Below are 16,294 nucleotides of genomic sequence, written 5' to 3'. Positions count from 1 at the left end.
TAGCATTGCAGATAACGGCGTTTGACAGCATATGCAAATTTATACACGACCACACCTATGTCCTACTCGTGCAGGCAGACGCATTTTTTATGAGCCCAAGCCTATAGATCAGCCCACTGCTATGCTCATAACAGGCGATCTGCGCTCTCTGGGACATCCCTGTGCCTGAACCTTGCCAACCCAGCAAGTTCATGTGTTGATACCATGCTAAGTTGAGCCAGATGTAACGCTCGTCGATCGAGGCGCTATGCTATACGAATACGATAGGTACTCCGTAAGTTCTCATGCACTTTTTATTTAGTAGTAAGGGATGAGCACAGGTGGAAACAATACCGTTTCCTCTGGCCCGGATGTGCTTCAACTCTTGACAAAGTTCCCTGTGTTGATGAGGCTCTTCGAACGTCTTTTATGCGTGGTTTTTCGTGCTCTTATGGTGTTTGTTGTAAAGAGACGGGCGGTATTGAATGGTTTTTGTTTAGGCACTATTCCCTGGTACAAATTTAGGTGCACCTGAATCCAAGAACCCCTTAGAGCACTATGAGTGGTCGCATATGAACACGCTAACTAAGCTAGACGCGTTCAATTCTGGGGTACTACAGGATGAAATTCGCGTTGAGATCAATTTGAAGTTGCCAGTTGCTGGTGAAAGCTAGCAGAATCCTGGCTAGACATCAACTTGCAATGGACAACGAACCTCCCAGAAAGCGCAGGAGAACCTCCTCAGCCGGATCAGACTATTCCCCACGACGAGTATCTCAAGAACGAAGCCCCGTCGACCGCTCGGCAAGACGTGCATCATCTCATTCAAGAAGCAGATCAAGGAACGGGCGGCGCAGCACATCAGTCCAACGAGACCTAAGAGGAGAGTCATTGCCAGCTCGTAGCCCAAGCAATGGATATAGCCCGCTATCACGATCCCCCTCCAGGCAACCTTCGTCTTCCGGTAGCCATTCGCGTAATCGCAAACCTAAACTACGCTTCAAGTCGCTAGCCTCTCTACCGAAAGCTCACGCAAGAGGCATCACCTCTGCGAAGTTCTCGCCAGACGGCGCTCTGCTTGCGACAGCGTCTGCCGATGCAAGCATCAATATTTATTCTGTGCTGGGTCAACCCACAACAGAGCCCTCCCTCAAACTTCTGAAAACACTACGCAGCCATAAAGCTGGCGTCAACGCTCTATCGTGGTCTCAGACCGGTCCTCCCTACACCCTCGCTTCAGCATCTGATGATAAAAGTATCCTGATATGGAGTCCTCTGAGTAGCGACTTCCCTATTCCACCGAGCCCATATCTGGGTCACAGCAATTATGTCTACAGCTTGGCCTTCTCACCAAAGGGCAACATGCTCGTTTCGGGTAGCTACGATGAGGCCGTGTTTCTCTGGGATGTGCGCAGTGCTAAGGTCATGCGTCAACTCCCCGCACACTCAGATCCAGTTTCAGGTGTGGACTTCGTAAGAGACGGTACAATGGTATGCAGTTGTGCGAGTGATGGGCTGATACGCATATGGGATGCGGGAACCGGTCAATGCCTGAAGACTTTGGTACATGAAGACCGGAAGGCAGTCACTGCAGTCAGGTTCTCGCCTAATGGTCGTTATGTGCTGGCGTGGACATTGGACAACTGCATACGCTTATGGCGATACCTTGGCGCCGATGGTGGTGGCTGTGTCAAGACGTATCAAGGTCACCTCAACTCTGCATACTCGCTGAGTGGCACAATTGGAGAATACACCACAATTGACGAGGAAACAGACCTGCAAAAGACTGAAGGGTTCGTCGTAAGTGGAAGTGAAGATGGTGACATATTCGTCTGGGATATCAATAGCAAGGAGATACTATGGCACGAAAGTGGTCACAGCGACGTTGTTCTGTCTGTCGACTGGGCAAAACTGAAGGACGGACGAGGCATGTTGGCGAGTGTGGGTAAAGACCGAACATTAAAAGTCTGGATAGAAGATGTTGAACCTAGGTCTATCAACGACAACGACGATGAATCCAAAGTCGTGAAAGAGAACGTCAACGGGCAAGGTCACACCGTGCAGCTTGAAATCAAGAGGGAGGATACCGAAATGGAGGCATGATCGACGAGCATTTCTTGTCTTCATACAAAGTGATTCGAGCCTGAACGCCTGATCTAACTTTGACTTAGTATCGGGGTTCCTTATCTCTCGCCTGCTTAGTACCAAGCGGACGGATTTCAGCCCACTCGAGATGCATGGCGTTTTGCGGCAGCCAAGCCCGTTTTGAAGTGGAAAATGGTCGTGCCAAGGCCAGCCTGAAACACATACATACTGCACGCTTCGAAGGCGCTTCCACAAGAGCTACTCGACCTAGCTAATGGCTCGGCACTTGCCGCATGGCATTCCGGTGTCTTGGCACTTCCTGCTATGGGAACTTTACATTATCACAGACAAGCCCTGCATATGACTTTTTGGCTTGATATTCGCAGGCCAGCAGCACAATATATTGTGTACACGACTATGCGAAGCTGCAACTTTCTGTCACATACCCCATGCCTGTCATGGTTATCAACTACCTGGACAAGATCTGGACCCACGATCATCACCTTGGCGGACGGCTCGCAAGGTTCGGAATTGGTTGCACCGGAGGCTGCGACCTGTGTGGCTGCCTTAGTGCATTGAGCAGTACCGGACAGCCTTGCCCAAGTTTCCGTTCTGGCTGGAATCATATGCACTATCCTATCTTTTGTCCTTGGTATGCTATCGGCAGACTAGTTCCTCACTTGTCGAAAATGCGAGACGAAACATACTTCTCGAGCTTCTGCTGGCCGATCGCTGTTAGGCTAGGTGGACATGCTAGGAAAGGTCGGAGCGTGGTGGCATATATAAGGTGCGGCACAACGGGTTGCTTGCACTGCTTTCAACCACATCTCTATGACCCATGGCTTCATCCAAAGAACTTCAATTGCTGACCATTCTGCTTGCCCTTATCTTTCCTATCCTTGCCTCGACTGACAGACACTTCCGTGCTGCGCCCAAACACCCAACTCGAAAACGAGCTGTCAAAAGTCTTACACCGAATTATGATCAGCTATCCATTTATTTTGCGGATGGTAGGTCGCTAGCAACCAGCACTGTTCGCTGAGTACTGATACACGGAAAGACTCGCTCAAGGCCGCAAAGGTAGAGCTTCAGCCAAAATTCCCAACACTGCTTTTGGAGGACTTCGATACGCTTCTGCATTCGGTTTCGTGCTCGGAATCGACGCTCGCTCTATATCTCATCGATTACATGAGCTTCGATTCTGCTTTGGCGGCGTGGTCCTTGCACGACACGTTTGTCATGATAACGAACCATGCTGGTTGTCGTACCAGTGACGAGCATACGGTCTATCAGTAAGCTGTTCGAATTTTTGATTTGCGGTGCTAATTGTATCAAAGTGTGGAAATGGCGAATCACGACAGAGATGCAAGGCTTATAGTCTTTAAGACGCAGTCTTTCCGACTGAGGGAGGTAACACACAAATTAAATGTCGAAATCGGCGACCATATCACAGACCACATCAATACAATGGCCCTTATTGCCCGGCAAGATGCTGCTACAAGCACAATCGAACAGGAAAGCTCCACGTCACTCAGCACAACGTTCGATTACCCGTCTCCCACTGCCTTAGCCACAGGAACCTCGCTTGCAGCAGACGTGTCCTTCTCCAGACTCAACACGACCCTATTGCCACCCGACAGCTCCATCGTGGAATTCCTACCATATGCTAACATTCATGAAAACATCCGTCTTTCATGTCAAAACTGCACCATGACAGGGAACATTGAACTCAAAGCAGGTGGCTTCTCAGTAACCGATTCCGACCCTGAAGTACTGATGGACTTCTTCGACGATGGCTTTCTCGAGTTCGATGCAACCAATATCGCAGCCATGATGGATTTTGAGCTCGAGCTCCTGCCAGGGTTGAACGTGTTAGAATACACGGCGCAACTTCCGAGCATACCACTAGGTGCGATAGTCATCGCTGGAGTCCTTAAATTCGGTCCTGTCCTGGACTTGGCCTTTCCTATGGCAATCACACTGAATTCACCTGTGGTGTTTCGTACTGGCTTTAATCTATTTGCACCACCTAGTACGAAAATATACCTGAACATGAGCGAACCAAACTCTTCTTTCACATCTGGTCTTTCCGAGACGAAGCTCGAAGCTCTTCCTTTCACCGCCAATACAGAAGCACTGTCCTTCAATCTGACAATCGGCTTCAACCCCCAACTCATACTCGGAGCAGGCATTGGCTCAGACACTCTCAATGCAAGCGCCGACGGCGGGATCGGCGTCTACCTCGATCTACCTCAACTAGCCACTACCGTAGACATGGTCGACAGAGGGGATGAGAATTGCGAGCCGTCGGTATCGGAAGACGCGCAGGACGGATTGATACGCGTTAGCTCGAGCGCGATGTTTGGAGGAGGTGCGCAGTGGGATGTGGGGGTCGAGGTGTTGAATGTTGGTTATGAGCATGGTGAGGCTGTTCCGTTGCTTGAGACGGAGATTGTGCTTCCCGTACAGTGTTTGATGTGGGATGATGAGGTTGAGTCTTTGGTTAAGGCGGTTCCACTCCAGAAAGTTGATACGAGCTCTGACGAAAATGGGAACGGTGGATCGAAGCAGAATTTGGCAGTCAATGTCGGTCCAATGAAGGCGACCATCAGCATGTGCATGCTAGCTGTAGTTTCGGTTATGTTGTTTCTCTAGTGTCGTAAATTCAACCATCTCTCTCGAACGCTCCCTCTCGTGGCATTACTCAAAACATAAAGGCCTCTAGCCAATACTTGAAACTCATCGTCGCTCGCGTATCCTCTCAAGTATACTCCACAACTTCACTCCCCCTACCTAGCAATTCTATATCTCCCCTGCGCCTGCTCAGCCTGAAACCCCTCTTGTTGACTCGGCAATGGAGCTCGTCTCCTGACACCAGTACCATTACTCATCATCCTCGGATCACCAGACACAGGACCCGGCGACCCAAGCCCCGGTATCCCCGAATCACCCAGGCCCGGAATCGCACTCATCGGCGGGCCACCACCAGAAGAAACATTCGGCGGAGGAGGCGGTGGTAGGTAGCCATTGGCGCCAGGCATGGGTAGTGGGAGGTTGAGTTTGGAAAAGTCTATGTTCCCGAGGATGGGTGGGGGTGGAGGAGGGCCAGAAGCACTTCCTGGACGGTGTTGGTGGTGTTGGGCTTGAGATTGCATGAAGCGCGCTAGTTGGGTGGGGTCCATGCCTGGGATTGGGGGTGGAGGGACGACGTGGCCGTGGTTGAGGCCGTTGGGTGGTTGGGATGTGTTTCGGAGGTGGGGGAGGTCAGGCATTGGCATTCCCATTCCCATGCCAGGTAAGGAGGGGAAACCGGTGGGTGCGACGGATGTGGCGCCTGGAACTGGTGCGCTTGGTTGTGCGAGACCCGGCAGTCCAGGAAGTCCAGGTATGCTGAATTGGTTTCTATCTGCGTTGGCTTGGTCTTCGAGACCTTCTGCTTCGTCTTCTGCTTCTTGTTCTTCTTGTTCTCGGGCTTGTCGCGCGTTGGCTTTTCTGTCGTAGGTGCCTTGGGCTTCGGCTGCTTCTTCGCCGAGGTGGTATTTGTCTTTGAAGCAGTTCTGTGGGTCGTCGGGTTGAGAGCGGGACCAGAAGCGGACGTAGTGGTCGTTCGAGCCTGTGGCGAGGATGTGGCCTAGTGGATGCCAGTCTAGACTCCATATTGAGGATTCGTGTGCGTATGTGATCTTGTGGGCAGGGTATATTGATTGTGCAGGTGCGGAACGTGGATCGGGAGTGTTGTAAGGAGAAGTCGTATATGTGGTAATTCCTGCAGGTGTGTTTGGTTCTGTGAGGAGGTAAGTATGAAGAGCGCCATCTTCTCCGCCTGTGGAGATGATGCTCGGATGTATTGGATGCCAGCATAGGCTAGTAACACCTTTTTCGTGACCACGCAATATGGCTACATCTCGCATCATGCGGAGATCGAAGATCCTCGACTGTCCGTCTCGTGCAGCAGTACCGAGAAGTTGAGGTCGAAGTCGGGAGAAGGAAACCGTGCTTATCGCATTCTTGTGGCCATGTAGTGTGGTCAAGTTGCGACAGGTACGTGGATCCCAAAGACGAACACTGTGATCCTTCGAGCCAGACACCACTAGCCCTTTTTGAGGATGCCAATCTACAGCTTTGACATCCCATCCATGGTCCTTGTATGTCGATTCATTGGTTGAAGATGTAAAGTCCCATATCTTTAGCGAATTGTCGTCCGACGCAGTGACAAATTTGGTGTCTGTTGGACTAAAAGCCACATCTCGGATTGGGGAGTCATGAGCTTTGAATTGATGCGTCATGTTAAGCGTTGGTTGTAGGTAAAAGACTGAGCCCTCGTCGTTGGCTGCTACCAACCAATCCTGCTTATGCGACCATTCTGCTGTGCGTAATGAAGAGCTGCCCATAGCAGTGACTGTCTCGAAGTTGAACGACATTCCGTTCCATAACATAAACTCGCCGTTGTGGACACCTGCCAACAAACGCCTACCTTCGGGCATCCATCGTACGATTGTTACGGGTTTCTTTGATTTACCAAGTGACTGATGCAGGAAGCGTGTCGGTATTGATTCTGCAGGACGGTCAAGCATAGCTGAGGGTGGCAGCACGTCCAAGATATAGCTTATGCTGGGCCTTTCTTGTTCGTAATGAAACGGTCCTTTCCAAGGTTGCTGTCGTTGTCGGACCCACTGTACCATTGACGATCCATAATCGGTCACAGGTCTTGGTCTTCGTTTCCTGAAAGCATCAAAATCCTGGTCGTCTCTATAGTTCGCCATACTGGCGTGTCGTGTTTGCCAACAACTCAATCAAGTCTATCCTAAGACAATTGCACGCGCCCTACGATTTCCGCCTCGGACGCGTTCACGTCTGTCGCACAAGGTGAAGGTGATCTGACCGCTCTAATATCGCGAAATTCGAGGTAGCAAAATCAGATATCGAGCAGCTGTTGATTGACTCGTAGCATTATCCACCAATCTTTCCAGTGTTTTGATATATCAGTGTACGATTACAAGCTAATCACAGCCTGATAATAAGAGATCTACCAAGGGATCGGAGCGAGTTAGCTCGTACTTCGTGTTTGATGTTCTAGGGCGAACTAAGGAGACAGGTCGCGTATGCACGTGATTAATGCCACTGGCAGTCCGACGAAGTCATCTCGAAGCACTGACTCAGTACTCCTCGAGACATTACCGTCAGTGAGATAAACGCTCGTCCCAAATCTCGACTGTATAGAGTCGTCTCAGCATGTGTATACTGGTTTTACGCGCAGAATCTGTGTGACTTTTGTAGTCATCCGAAAACTGTTCACGATGCCCTCATAAACGTACAGACTTCTGCTGCTAATCATGAGGATTCTGGACAGAGCAGGATTGAGGCAGTCTCTACTCTTCATGAACTACGGCTATCTTGTGTAGCATGTGTTTCGGGTACACGCCATACGACAACAAACCCCTCTATCATGACGCGTCTACCTATCATGCTAAGCGCTTCAGCAACCGCGACGACATGGACCGCCAACGGGGAAGACGGCTCATAAGGGCTCGTGGTACGTACTGCGAGGTTAACAGCTTCACAAGTCAGGTTGTCGCTATCACTCGTCACCATTGAATGGGCACTAAGGCGTTGTCTCTCAACATGGACACCCATATAAGAACGTCTGCTTTTTTCTTACCACTTCAATCCTCTCTATTGATAGATTGACGCTTGGAGAGTTCGCTAACACGTAGGACACTCCGCACGAATCAGAATAATCTGTACAAGAATACACCTTCACCAACCCGATCATGTCCGTACAGGTCCTCCCATACTCCGTCGAGAAGTACAACAAAGTGCCTGTCCTTGGCACCTCTGCGCAAGACTTTCAGTATCGGCAAGGCGAAGCGTTTGTCCTTAGCTCCCTACGACTTCTTCTTTTCGAATACAAGCTCAGCGATACCTTTGGTGTCGTGCTTCTTCATCGCCATTTCGACCTCGACAAGGATGAAAAACTGGTGGACTATAACAACCAAGCTACGAGCTGCAGGCTACAGGATGACGAGCTCGTCGGTGGTCAGGTCGTGCCAGTCAGCTGGCGAGTCATGAAAACCCCGGGATCTCCTGACGTGATGCCGTTCGAATTCGAGTTCCGACCTCTGAGCAAGGACAAAGGCATCGATCTCGCCATCCCGCAATACCAGCCATTCTTGAAAGATTTGTCTCCACCATCATCGCTGGTGGCTACGAAGACTGTGTCGGATTAAGCCTGCGATCCGAACATTCTGGTGGTATCGAACTTGCTCAGGGTAAGGCCAACATCTTCTTTCCCAACTGGAATGTACGAAAAGGGAGACGAGGAGTCTATCACTGCAGGGTGGTATTTAGACCCTAAGCCAAGCACACCAGAAGCCTCGGTCAGTAGGAGAACTGTCGCGGAGCATGTCGAAGGAAATGTCAAACCTGAGCTGATACATAGGCGAGAATGCGCTATGGTATCTGCGGGCACTGGTACTGCGACTAAGACCGGACGAAGGAGAGATAACGTGTTGATGTCTGAGCACCTCGGCAACACTCACGGGCAGGACTCAATGCAGGCGAAGGCATAAATACTGGGCGCTCATCCTGTCCTGCAAGCCAGCTCAGCAACGTACGGTTCGCCTTGCACGACTTCACTTTCGTGCCCCAGCACCGATCGTGGGCTGTACAGGCTTGTCACTGGAAAATACCATGAAAGCTTGACAAATCGACACAGCTATATCAGGAGCGTCGATTTAGATCAGCTATTTCGTCAATCAATCAATACAAGGCTTCTTTTTGTCACCACATAGCTCATGAGCTTGTGCAGGTAGATAGTGTTCAATAGAAACAGCGACAAAGTCGAACAGCATGTGGAGCTCGTGAGTGTCTATACCGTTCTTCTATTCTTAAATATGTAGAGCTTGGAAGAGCTGATAGAATAATTACCAACCTCTCCACCTAACCCAGACATCTCTGATCACATTCTTATCTTCACTCTCACTATCAACGATCAAATACCAACCATACTGACTGCTCGTGATACAAGCGTGGTTCGGCCAAATTCGGACTCTCTGACCATACTCAACAGGCAGTGCTTCTTTTCTACCTCTATCCTCCCACTGTAGCAGCCCATGCTCCTGGCTGACACGATCTACGATAATCCTCTTCTGAGTGCTGTACGGATCATATTCCGCGGACATGTTCCATGGTGCGACCACACCATGCCCGCGGTAGGACTTACATGGTTCTCTTGCGAGGGCGATGGTTCCGACACTGACGAGTGCTTCTGGAGTTTCTGTCCGATCCGGGTAGGTCGAGCAGATTTCAGTCAGGACGGTCAAGGCGATATTGTCCTCGGGTCTTTCTCCGAGCTCTCGGGAGGAGGCAGCGACTTGCTGCATGTCGAATGTGGGATACACACCGGCATGGATCTCGAAGTGAATGCCTGCTTCTCGTGCTTTGGCGAGGGATGCACGTAAGGTATCTGCCGATTTGGTGGCTGCTGTACCGGAACCATTGCTGAGCAAGTTTTGCAGGGAGAGGGCTGTGGGAGATGCACCGCATGATATGCTGAGTGGCCGGTCACGCGATGAGATGTAGCCGTTTGGAGTGTTGGCGAGAGCTGCCTGAGAACAGGCGTCTACTTCGGTGCGCAGGTTGTCCATGGCGTCGAGTGGGGAGTTTCCGCCATAGCTGAGACTGTTGTGGGAGTAAAGGCCTTCGAGCAGAACGATACCTTGAGCCTCGAATGATAATGTCTCTCTGACGAGATCCTGCATCCGATCCGAAGTCGGTGCTAATCCGGCACGATGATAACCAGAATCTGTTTTGAGAAACACTCTGACCTGAAGAGAACCAGCTAGCTCATAGACTCGAGTGGCGGTATCAAGCTGCCTTGGGTTGTCAATCATCAATGATAGTGACCCGGGTCCAACAGACTGTAGGAGTCCAGCTAGACGAGCCGCGTGAGAGGGCCCAGCAGGTATACCGTAGAGAACATTCACGCGAGCACCGGCCTTCTGATAGTCTTTCATCAGTGGGATGAGGTTTTCCAGCTCAGCGACAGTAGAACCAATGAGTCGCACATCTTTGCACTCCCCGCCGACTTGATATCGTGCAAGTTCTGCCGTTTTGTGTGTCTTCACATGAGCCCTAAAATCGACGTCCAGTGTCTTTACCGTATCGAGCATCAACGCACAGTTTTTCTTTAATTTTGCTAGGTCAAGAACAGCACTGGGTAATGGTACATCCTTTAGTGTCTTGCCCACGTAGGCTGAGCTCAACGAAGCCCTGTCTGGGAGTGGGTAACTGTTTGTGATGTCCATGTCGGGATGTTTTGAATGCGAATTGAAACACAATGAACGACGTCCGGAGCTGTACTTACCTATATACTCTGTCTCTCACAGTATATCGTTGACTCACGGGATTCGTGGAGGCTGATAGTACGGGTGAATGTATTACCCCAAACTTCCGGTTGGCCCGCTCTCTCTCATCGAGTCTATAGATCTCTTCGTATGTAGTCGACAATCCTGGAAGTTTGCACTCGCTGGGACAACTCTACAATTTATTCTGCTCCATTGCAGCCAACTCTTCAATACTTGTTAGTTGTGATAACACCCTGTCGGCAAGCTGATTGGTCCCATCTGGGTGAGGTGGATTAGCTGCGTATATTTATTAGTAGGCGTGGATGATTCATACGTATTAGGCGCGTTCCTTGGTTTGCATACTTTCTTGGGAAGACAAGAGTACAGAAGAGTACCTGTACGGTAAAGTCCTTCTCGATCGTGTTTGAGCTTGGTCACAGGCACGTGCATACGTGCATTCCACCATACTTCCAATCACCAGAATTGGAGGCATTTCTTTAGGATGAGCGACTCTAAAAGCTGGACCTGCATTAGCCTTATTGTTCTTGTTTTAGGCGTGCCGCGCCCCACATGCTGACGGAGTCACCCCTGAACTTCATCCAGATGCATCGAGCAGCTCTTCACGTTGTACTGTATTGGGCTTACGGGACAAGTCGCCTGAGGATTGGTCGTATACTTTGTGCCACACTGCAAGTACAGACTGGACGACCTCTGAGATCATAGTTCCTTTCGGCGAAAGGAGCTCCCCGGTTTGACCTTGCACGTCCTTCCGGTAAATTTACCGCGCTCATGGTTCTTGTTCCAGGAGTGCAACAAAGACCGATTGACCCATGTCTCTGTCGCAATGTTGCTGGATTTTGCCGCCGTGATGGAGCAAGTAAAGTTCCGAGGACGTGCTAGCTGGAGACCTTCGAAATTGACGCGTTCCAGATTCCACAATGCATTCAGTCCTTGTATACTAAAATGGCTGACGAATTGTCAAGGTTGCACAATGGGCTAAGGCTCGTAATCTTCTTCGTGCATGCTTTCGAAGCATCGCAAGCCACCCGCGTCTTGCACCCTCTTCGCTTTGCTAAGGAGGGGTACAGTATAAAGATGGACCATACAGATCATGTTCTAATCTAAGGAAACCAATGCGGGCACCATTTTAGTCAATCCTCCCTGAAGAACCGACACGAGATCAACCAAGTCCAATCTCCATACACTGCACCTCATTCAAGCGTTGAACTGCGTCTTGCTTCACGTCTATCGCAAGCAGCAACAGACATTGTATCGAAAACTCCTAGGAGCCTTTTGTGTCGTATATCAGCTGAGGGCTCAGAACAGTTTCTAAATCCCAACCGAGCGCGAGGGACTGAGCTGATGCTGTGATACTACATTCGTGTGAAGCAAGGACCATGTCAGGATTGAATAGGTGCAACTGAAAGAGGCTGATTTACAAATTTTGAGCCTCCATGGCTCATCGACCTCATCATGGCTCCTATACTGTTTCGGCACCAGTACACCCTGTATCTCAACTGCAAGGCCCCTTTGAAGAGTCTATGCTTGAGTCCGTTCACGAAGAGGCCGGCCCAGATAATTTCCTCAATCCCATCGCCCGTCGAAATATCCTCCTCGAAGCCCCAGTATACCAAAGAGTAGTCGCTGGAAGATGGAAACAAAAGCCGGGGGAGCAGTTCCACCCTCTTTGGAAATTGATCGCCCAGATAGCTTTCGGAATACACTTGTTGGCTGAGAGAATGGCCAAGTCGGAGGACGATGTGATGCAGATCTTGCAAGCTCACGTGGACGAAATCGACGGCTTTCTCGAACGAACCACTGAGGACTTTGACCTCGCTGCAGAAGACATTCAAGAACGACTACGTTGTCTTAAACTGCCCCTCTCACATCCAGGCACGTTCGACAAAATGCTCGAGGACCGCAACTTTCGCCTCTCCATTGTCGAAGGAAACGAGAAGATCGAGCACATTGTAGAGCGAACCACGCAAGCAATGAAAGATTCACTGAAAGATGTACAGAAGGGTTTTGATTCAACAAGCTGTCTCGAGCTCTATCTTCAAAGCCTCTGTTCTACTTGGCGAAGGTCCACCGTCGAACACGAGGCAGTCTTTGTCGCCATGCTCGGAAATGTCGAAGGCTGGCGGAAGGCATTCTTAGCCTTACATGTGCAAGGCAACAAGCTCGGAGGCTCTCTGAAAAGGCTTACTGATATCATAAATGAAATGCAGGCCCGAGCGGGAGAAGTCAGTCGGAGACTGCTTCACCAGGCAAAAGTACAGCATCAACAAATCATGGGCAGACCAACGGGACGAAGTACGCCAACCTCGAGGTTTCAGACTCAGCCCACCAAGCAATTACCGGGTATGCCGCGACCCCCTTTGAGGCAGGCCGCCTCAAATGACACTGTGAGGAGTGCACCACCCCTACGTGCCGCTGCTTCTCAAGAGAGCTTAAGGCACAATGCTTTGCTGAATAGGGCGCAAACTCCTCAAGATGGGATACCAGCCCCACGTCAGGTCAATAAAGGTGCCAGTCCAAGGATAGTACAAATAGGCTCAAATTCTCAAGCCCGCGTACAGTCTATGGTGCCCTCGTTATTAGCTTTTGATGCTTCTCCCAGCACAGACGGCACACCCACTGAGCCACAAATCATCAATTATGAGGAACAACTAGGGAGACATTTTCCACCAGTCGAGCTTCCAGCTCATGTACCACAAGAGACAATGCGTCAAGCACCAATGTCGAAGCAGAACCGACTTAGCATGGGACTCACAGTGGTGCAAGACGATCGGCACTTAGGAAAGAGGACCTCTACCTTGGTCGATCTGCTTCGCTCGGATCCAGCAAAGGCAGACGTTGCCAACAGACCGACATCTAGGTCCTCTGAGATGTCACAGAGAGTATCAACGCTGCGAACCGTGAGCACCGAACACACATTGTCGCCAGATGTCAGGCGTACAACGTCGATGTTACCTCCACCACAGCCATCATCTTCGATCAGCGATACAACTTCAATTGGCGAAGGTCTCTCAGTTCAGGATGGTCGCTCTCCGAGAGTGACCACAATCACCGTGCAAGGAAGTGGAGAACAAGACGGTCTCCCAGGAACACCTGCTTGGGCCACTACGACGTTTGCGCAAGCAGAAAAGAAGAAGGAATTGCTGAAAAGGGGTGCATTCAGTTCTCACCCACCGGATCTTCCTCTCGGAAGTCCACCATTGAATCGAGGACCTGGTTTTGTAAACCCATTAGCCCTTGCTGCAGCCAGAAGACAACCCTCACGCTCTTCAAGCGCCGGTCAGAGCACACTAGGAGAACCTGGTCCGGAGGTAACGGCTTCTGAGAGTGGCTCGGCGCACTCTGGGCGACGTGGACACCATGATAAACGAGCATCGGCATATGCGCCCGAGGTTGTAGTGGACAAAGTTCCACCCTTGCCAGTACCCAGCAAACAATTTATAGCGGAGATGGAAGGCAGTAGCCCTGTCCCAGCTCAGAATGTGGCCTCGACACGGAATATGGTCATGGAGCTAGAGGCGCCGAGGCAGCATTTCGTCTTGCCTCCGCGACCACAACTCAAGCCCTTGTCTCGAACAGAGACAGCGGAAATGGATGCCCAGGAACAGTCAGTCCACCAACCACATTTCGTCCTTCCACCAAACCCCAAAATGCCTACATCTTCGGCGGCACAGAGCAATCAACTTGTAGAGCCGGAGGAGCTGGCCCCACCGCCTCCACCACGGATACCAGTACACTCAGTATCTCCCTGCGACGGGCTTGGGCAGCTTGCAACAGGTGACGGAGTGGAGACGAACACTCTCAGTAATCAGCTTGCAAGTCAGGGCAAAATAGGTGAGAATGTGGCTGAGAACAGTGTTGATTCAGATAAACATAAGGTTCCAACGTCAAAGACGCTAGAAGCTGCTGATAGAGGATCCGAAAAAGTTGCGACCATACACGACACAAAACAAGACGGAGATATCGATGTTATACCACAGGTTGTTCACAGCGAGAAAGAGCCAGCACGATCGTCGAGTGTCGTCTTCGTGTCGACGCCAAACATCCCGATACCTCCTTCACCATTTGGAGAGTCTTGGAGTCAAGAGGAAGTGCACCAATCTGCCAATACTCAGTGCGCAACAGAATCATTGTACATCCTTCCTGCTCTGACATACAAGGCACCACCTATTTCGCCACGACTGCCCCCTGATCCTGTTACGTACCGTCGTACGTCTGAGTCTCCGTCGTCGTCGACGAGGGTGGACGCAGCTCAGCAGTACTCTACACAAGATAGCGACTCTATTGCAGAAAAAGTCGCAACGGCAGCCGAGGAAGTGTTGATTAAGTCGTCATCAGATGCTCAGAACACGGGATCGACGTTCGTAGCAAGCACTGATGATGGTGAGCTCCCACAAACGGCGGTCAGCTCTGAGGAGCCCTCGAGCACGATAACGAGCAACACGACAAGTGCAAAGAGTGCCGCAACACCTGTCACAACAACAAATAGGTCGATCACTCGTGAACGTAGACCCTCTGAGCTTCAGAAGACAGGTACAAAACCATCGAATGCCACGAACGAATGGAAGGCATTCTTCACAGGTCAGCCATCACCAGCTGGATCAAATCTTAGCATCAGGAGTATCCGGCGTGAATCGCTGATAGATGGACAATCTCAGAAGTCACCGAGCCTTCTCAGTCCAACGTCGATAACAAGCAAACATGCCTTTCCACCAACGCCAATGCTAGGGAAGAGTGTGGAGGAGTCAGGACCCGGGTCAGACGGCAAGCAGGATTTAACAGAGGCTATTCAAGTGGAAGAAGTTGCACCTGTTGACGGGCTACATGGACTTGGGATCAGCACTACTCACGAGAGCGAGAGCAACGCCTTAATCGTGTCGGATGGGAAGTGAGCACAATATTGTGAGTATGGTGTTGCTGTAAATATATGTGTATGTACTGAACGCTTACGTTGAATGAGACAATATCTTATGACTACATGTATCCTTCAACGCTGCACTGTTTTGAACAACAACGTCATGTATGTGACTCCTCTGCTATGCCAAGGTGCAATAGAAATAACCTTTTCATCGTAGATGAGAATGCCACTCCATACGAATAGCTTGGAAGAACATTGTAATTATAGAGTACCAGAGTATGTGTTAAAAATACACAGTAGAGTAACTGTGCTCGGGCATGACCGGGGTTTGCCGGGCCCAACTTCGACGATGAAAGTCTAGCTGCTTTAACATACGATCTGTACTACCGGAAACGGCTATATTTGATCGGAGCATGACTGACGCCTCGTCCGGATCGGGTGATCTGGATTCTGGTGCATCTTGTGCCGAGATCACCATAAGGTCAATATAGCGGAGGTGTCCGCGACCTTCGAATAAACCGAATATATGTGTTCACTTTGCACGTTTTACTAGGTGATCGATTGAGAATGAGAAAGCAGTCGCAGGACGTAAAAGCTTGGTACGAGCATTGAAGTCGTCAGATGATATCCTACGTTGCAACGTCTATAAATGCACTTCAAATCCATCGCGTCAATTATTGGCCTGTTGAGGAGAAACAGCCTACGGTATTTAGGCTCGGTCCAAGCATTCCCTCCACTTGCAGTGAACCCTAAGAACCGATCGTCAAGCCACGAGCCACGCTTGGACGTATTGACTCAAGCTTCAATGCTTTGCCTGGACTCTCGCCATGTCTTGTCCGAACTTGGTTCATTGGCGCAAATCCGGGTATTGCAGGCGAGCCATCCAGACAAGAGTCTCGGCCGTGTGCTGCCAGTGCTTTGCTTGGGTCGGAGGTCTTGGTCTTGGGTCTTGACTGCGATCTGCCTTGGAGCGACGGACTCGTCAATATCACTGACTGCCTACGCGACA

At 50.5% G+C, this 16,294-nt stretch overlaps 6 protein-coding genes across 6 annotated transcripts; 4 read left to right on the top strand and 2 right to left on the bottom strand.

Annotated features, from left to right (window-relative positions):
* Positions 1-247: 247 nt before the first annotated feature.
* On the top strand, positions 248-2,082 carry SWD3 (WD domain protein; the record flags this gene model as incomplete). Its single annotated transcript, XM_064896798.1, has 2 exons — positions 248-274; positions 985-2,082. The coding sequence occupies 2 exons, from the start codon at positions 248-250 to the stop codon at positions 2,080-2,082; spliced, it is 1,125 nt and encodes a 374-aa protein (XP_064755748.1).
* A 1,170-nt stretch (positions 2,083-3,252) lies between these two features.
* On the top strand, positions 3,253-4,719 carry LTR64_002427 (uncharacterized protein; the record flags this gene model as incomplete). Its single annotated transcript, XM_064896797.1, has 2 exons — positions 3,253-3,356; positions 3,402-4,719. The coding sequence occupies 2 exons, from the start codon at positions 3,253-3,255 to the stop codon at positions 4,717-4,719; spliced, it is 1,422 nt and encodes a 473-aa protein (XP_064755747.1).
* Positions 4,720-4,853: 134 nt separating this feature from the next.
* PFS2 (pre-mRNA cleavage and polyadenylation factor (CPF) complex subunit) lies at positions 4,854-6,827 on the bottom strand (the record flags this gene model as incomplete). Its single annotated transcript, XM_064896796.1, is given in 2 exon segments — positions 4,854-6,520; positions 6,539-6,827. The coding sequence occupies 2 exon segments, from the start codon at positions 6,825-6,827 to the stop codon at positions 4,854-4,856; spliced, it is 1,956 nt and encodes a 651-aa protein (XP_064755746.1).
* A 730-nt stretch (positions 6,828-7,557) lies between these two features.
* On the top strand, positions 7,558-8,291 carry LTR64_002425 (uncharacterized protein; the record flags this gene model as incomplete). Its single annotated transcript, XM_064896795.1, has 2 exons — positions 7,558-7,597; positions 7,813-8,291. 2 exons carry the CDS (start codon positions 7,558-7,560, stop codon positions 8,289-8,291), a joined length of 519 nt encoding a protein of 172 aa, XP_064755745.1.
* A 696-nt stretch (positions 8,292-8,987) lies between these two features.
* Positions 8,988-10,370, bottom strand: LTR64_002424 (uncharacterized protein; the record flags this gene model as incomplete). Its single annotated transcript, XM_064896794.1, has 1 exon — positions 8,988-10,370. One exon carries the CDS (start codon positions 10,368-10,370, stop codon positions 8,988-8,990), a length of 1,383 nt encoding a protein of 460 aa, XP_064755744.1.
* Positions 10,371-11,863: 1,493 nt separating this feature from the next.
* On the top strand, positions 11,864-15,319 carry LTR64_002423 (uncharacterized protein; the record flags this gene model as incomplete). Its single annotated transcript, XM_064896793.1, has 1 exon — positions 11,864-15,319. One exon carries the CDS (start codon positions 11,864-11,866, stop codon positions 15,317-15,319), a length of 3,456 nt encoding a protein of 1,151 aa, XP_064755743.1.
* Between the last annotated feature and the right edge of the window lie 975 nt (positions 15,320-16,294).

The sequence above is a fragment of the Lithohypha guttulata genome, assembly GCF_036872675.1.
Source record: "Lithohypha guttulata strain CCFEE 5908 chromosome Unknown scaffold_2, whole genome shotgun sequence".
Taxonomy (NCBI): Eukaryota; Fungi; Ascomycota; class Eurotiomycetes; order Chaetothyriales; family Trichomeriaceae; genus Lithohypha; species Lithohypha guttulata.
Note: the sequence above shows the minus strand (reverse complement) of the source record. Positions and strands in the feature narration are given on the sequence as shown.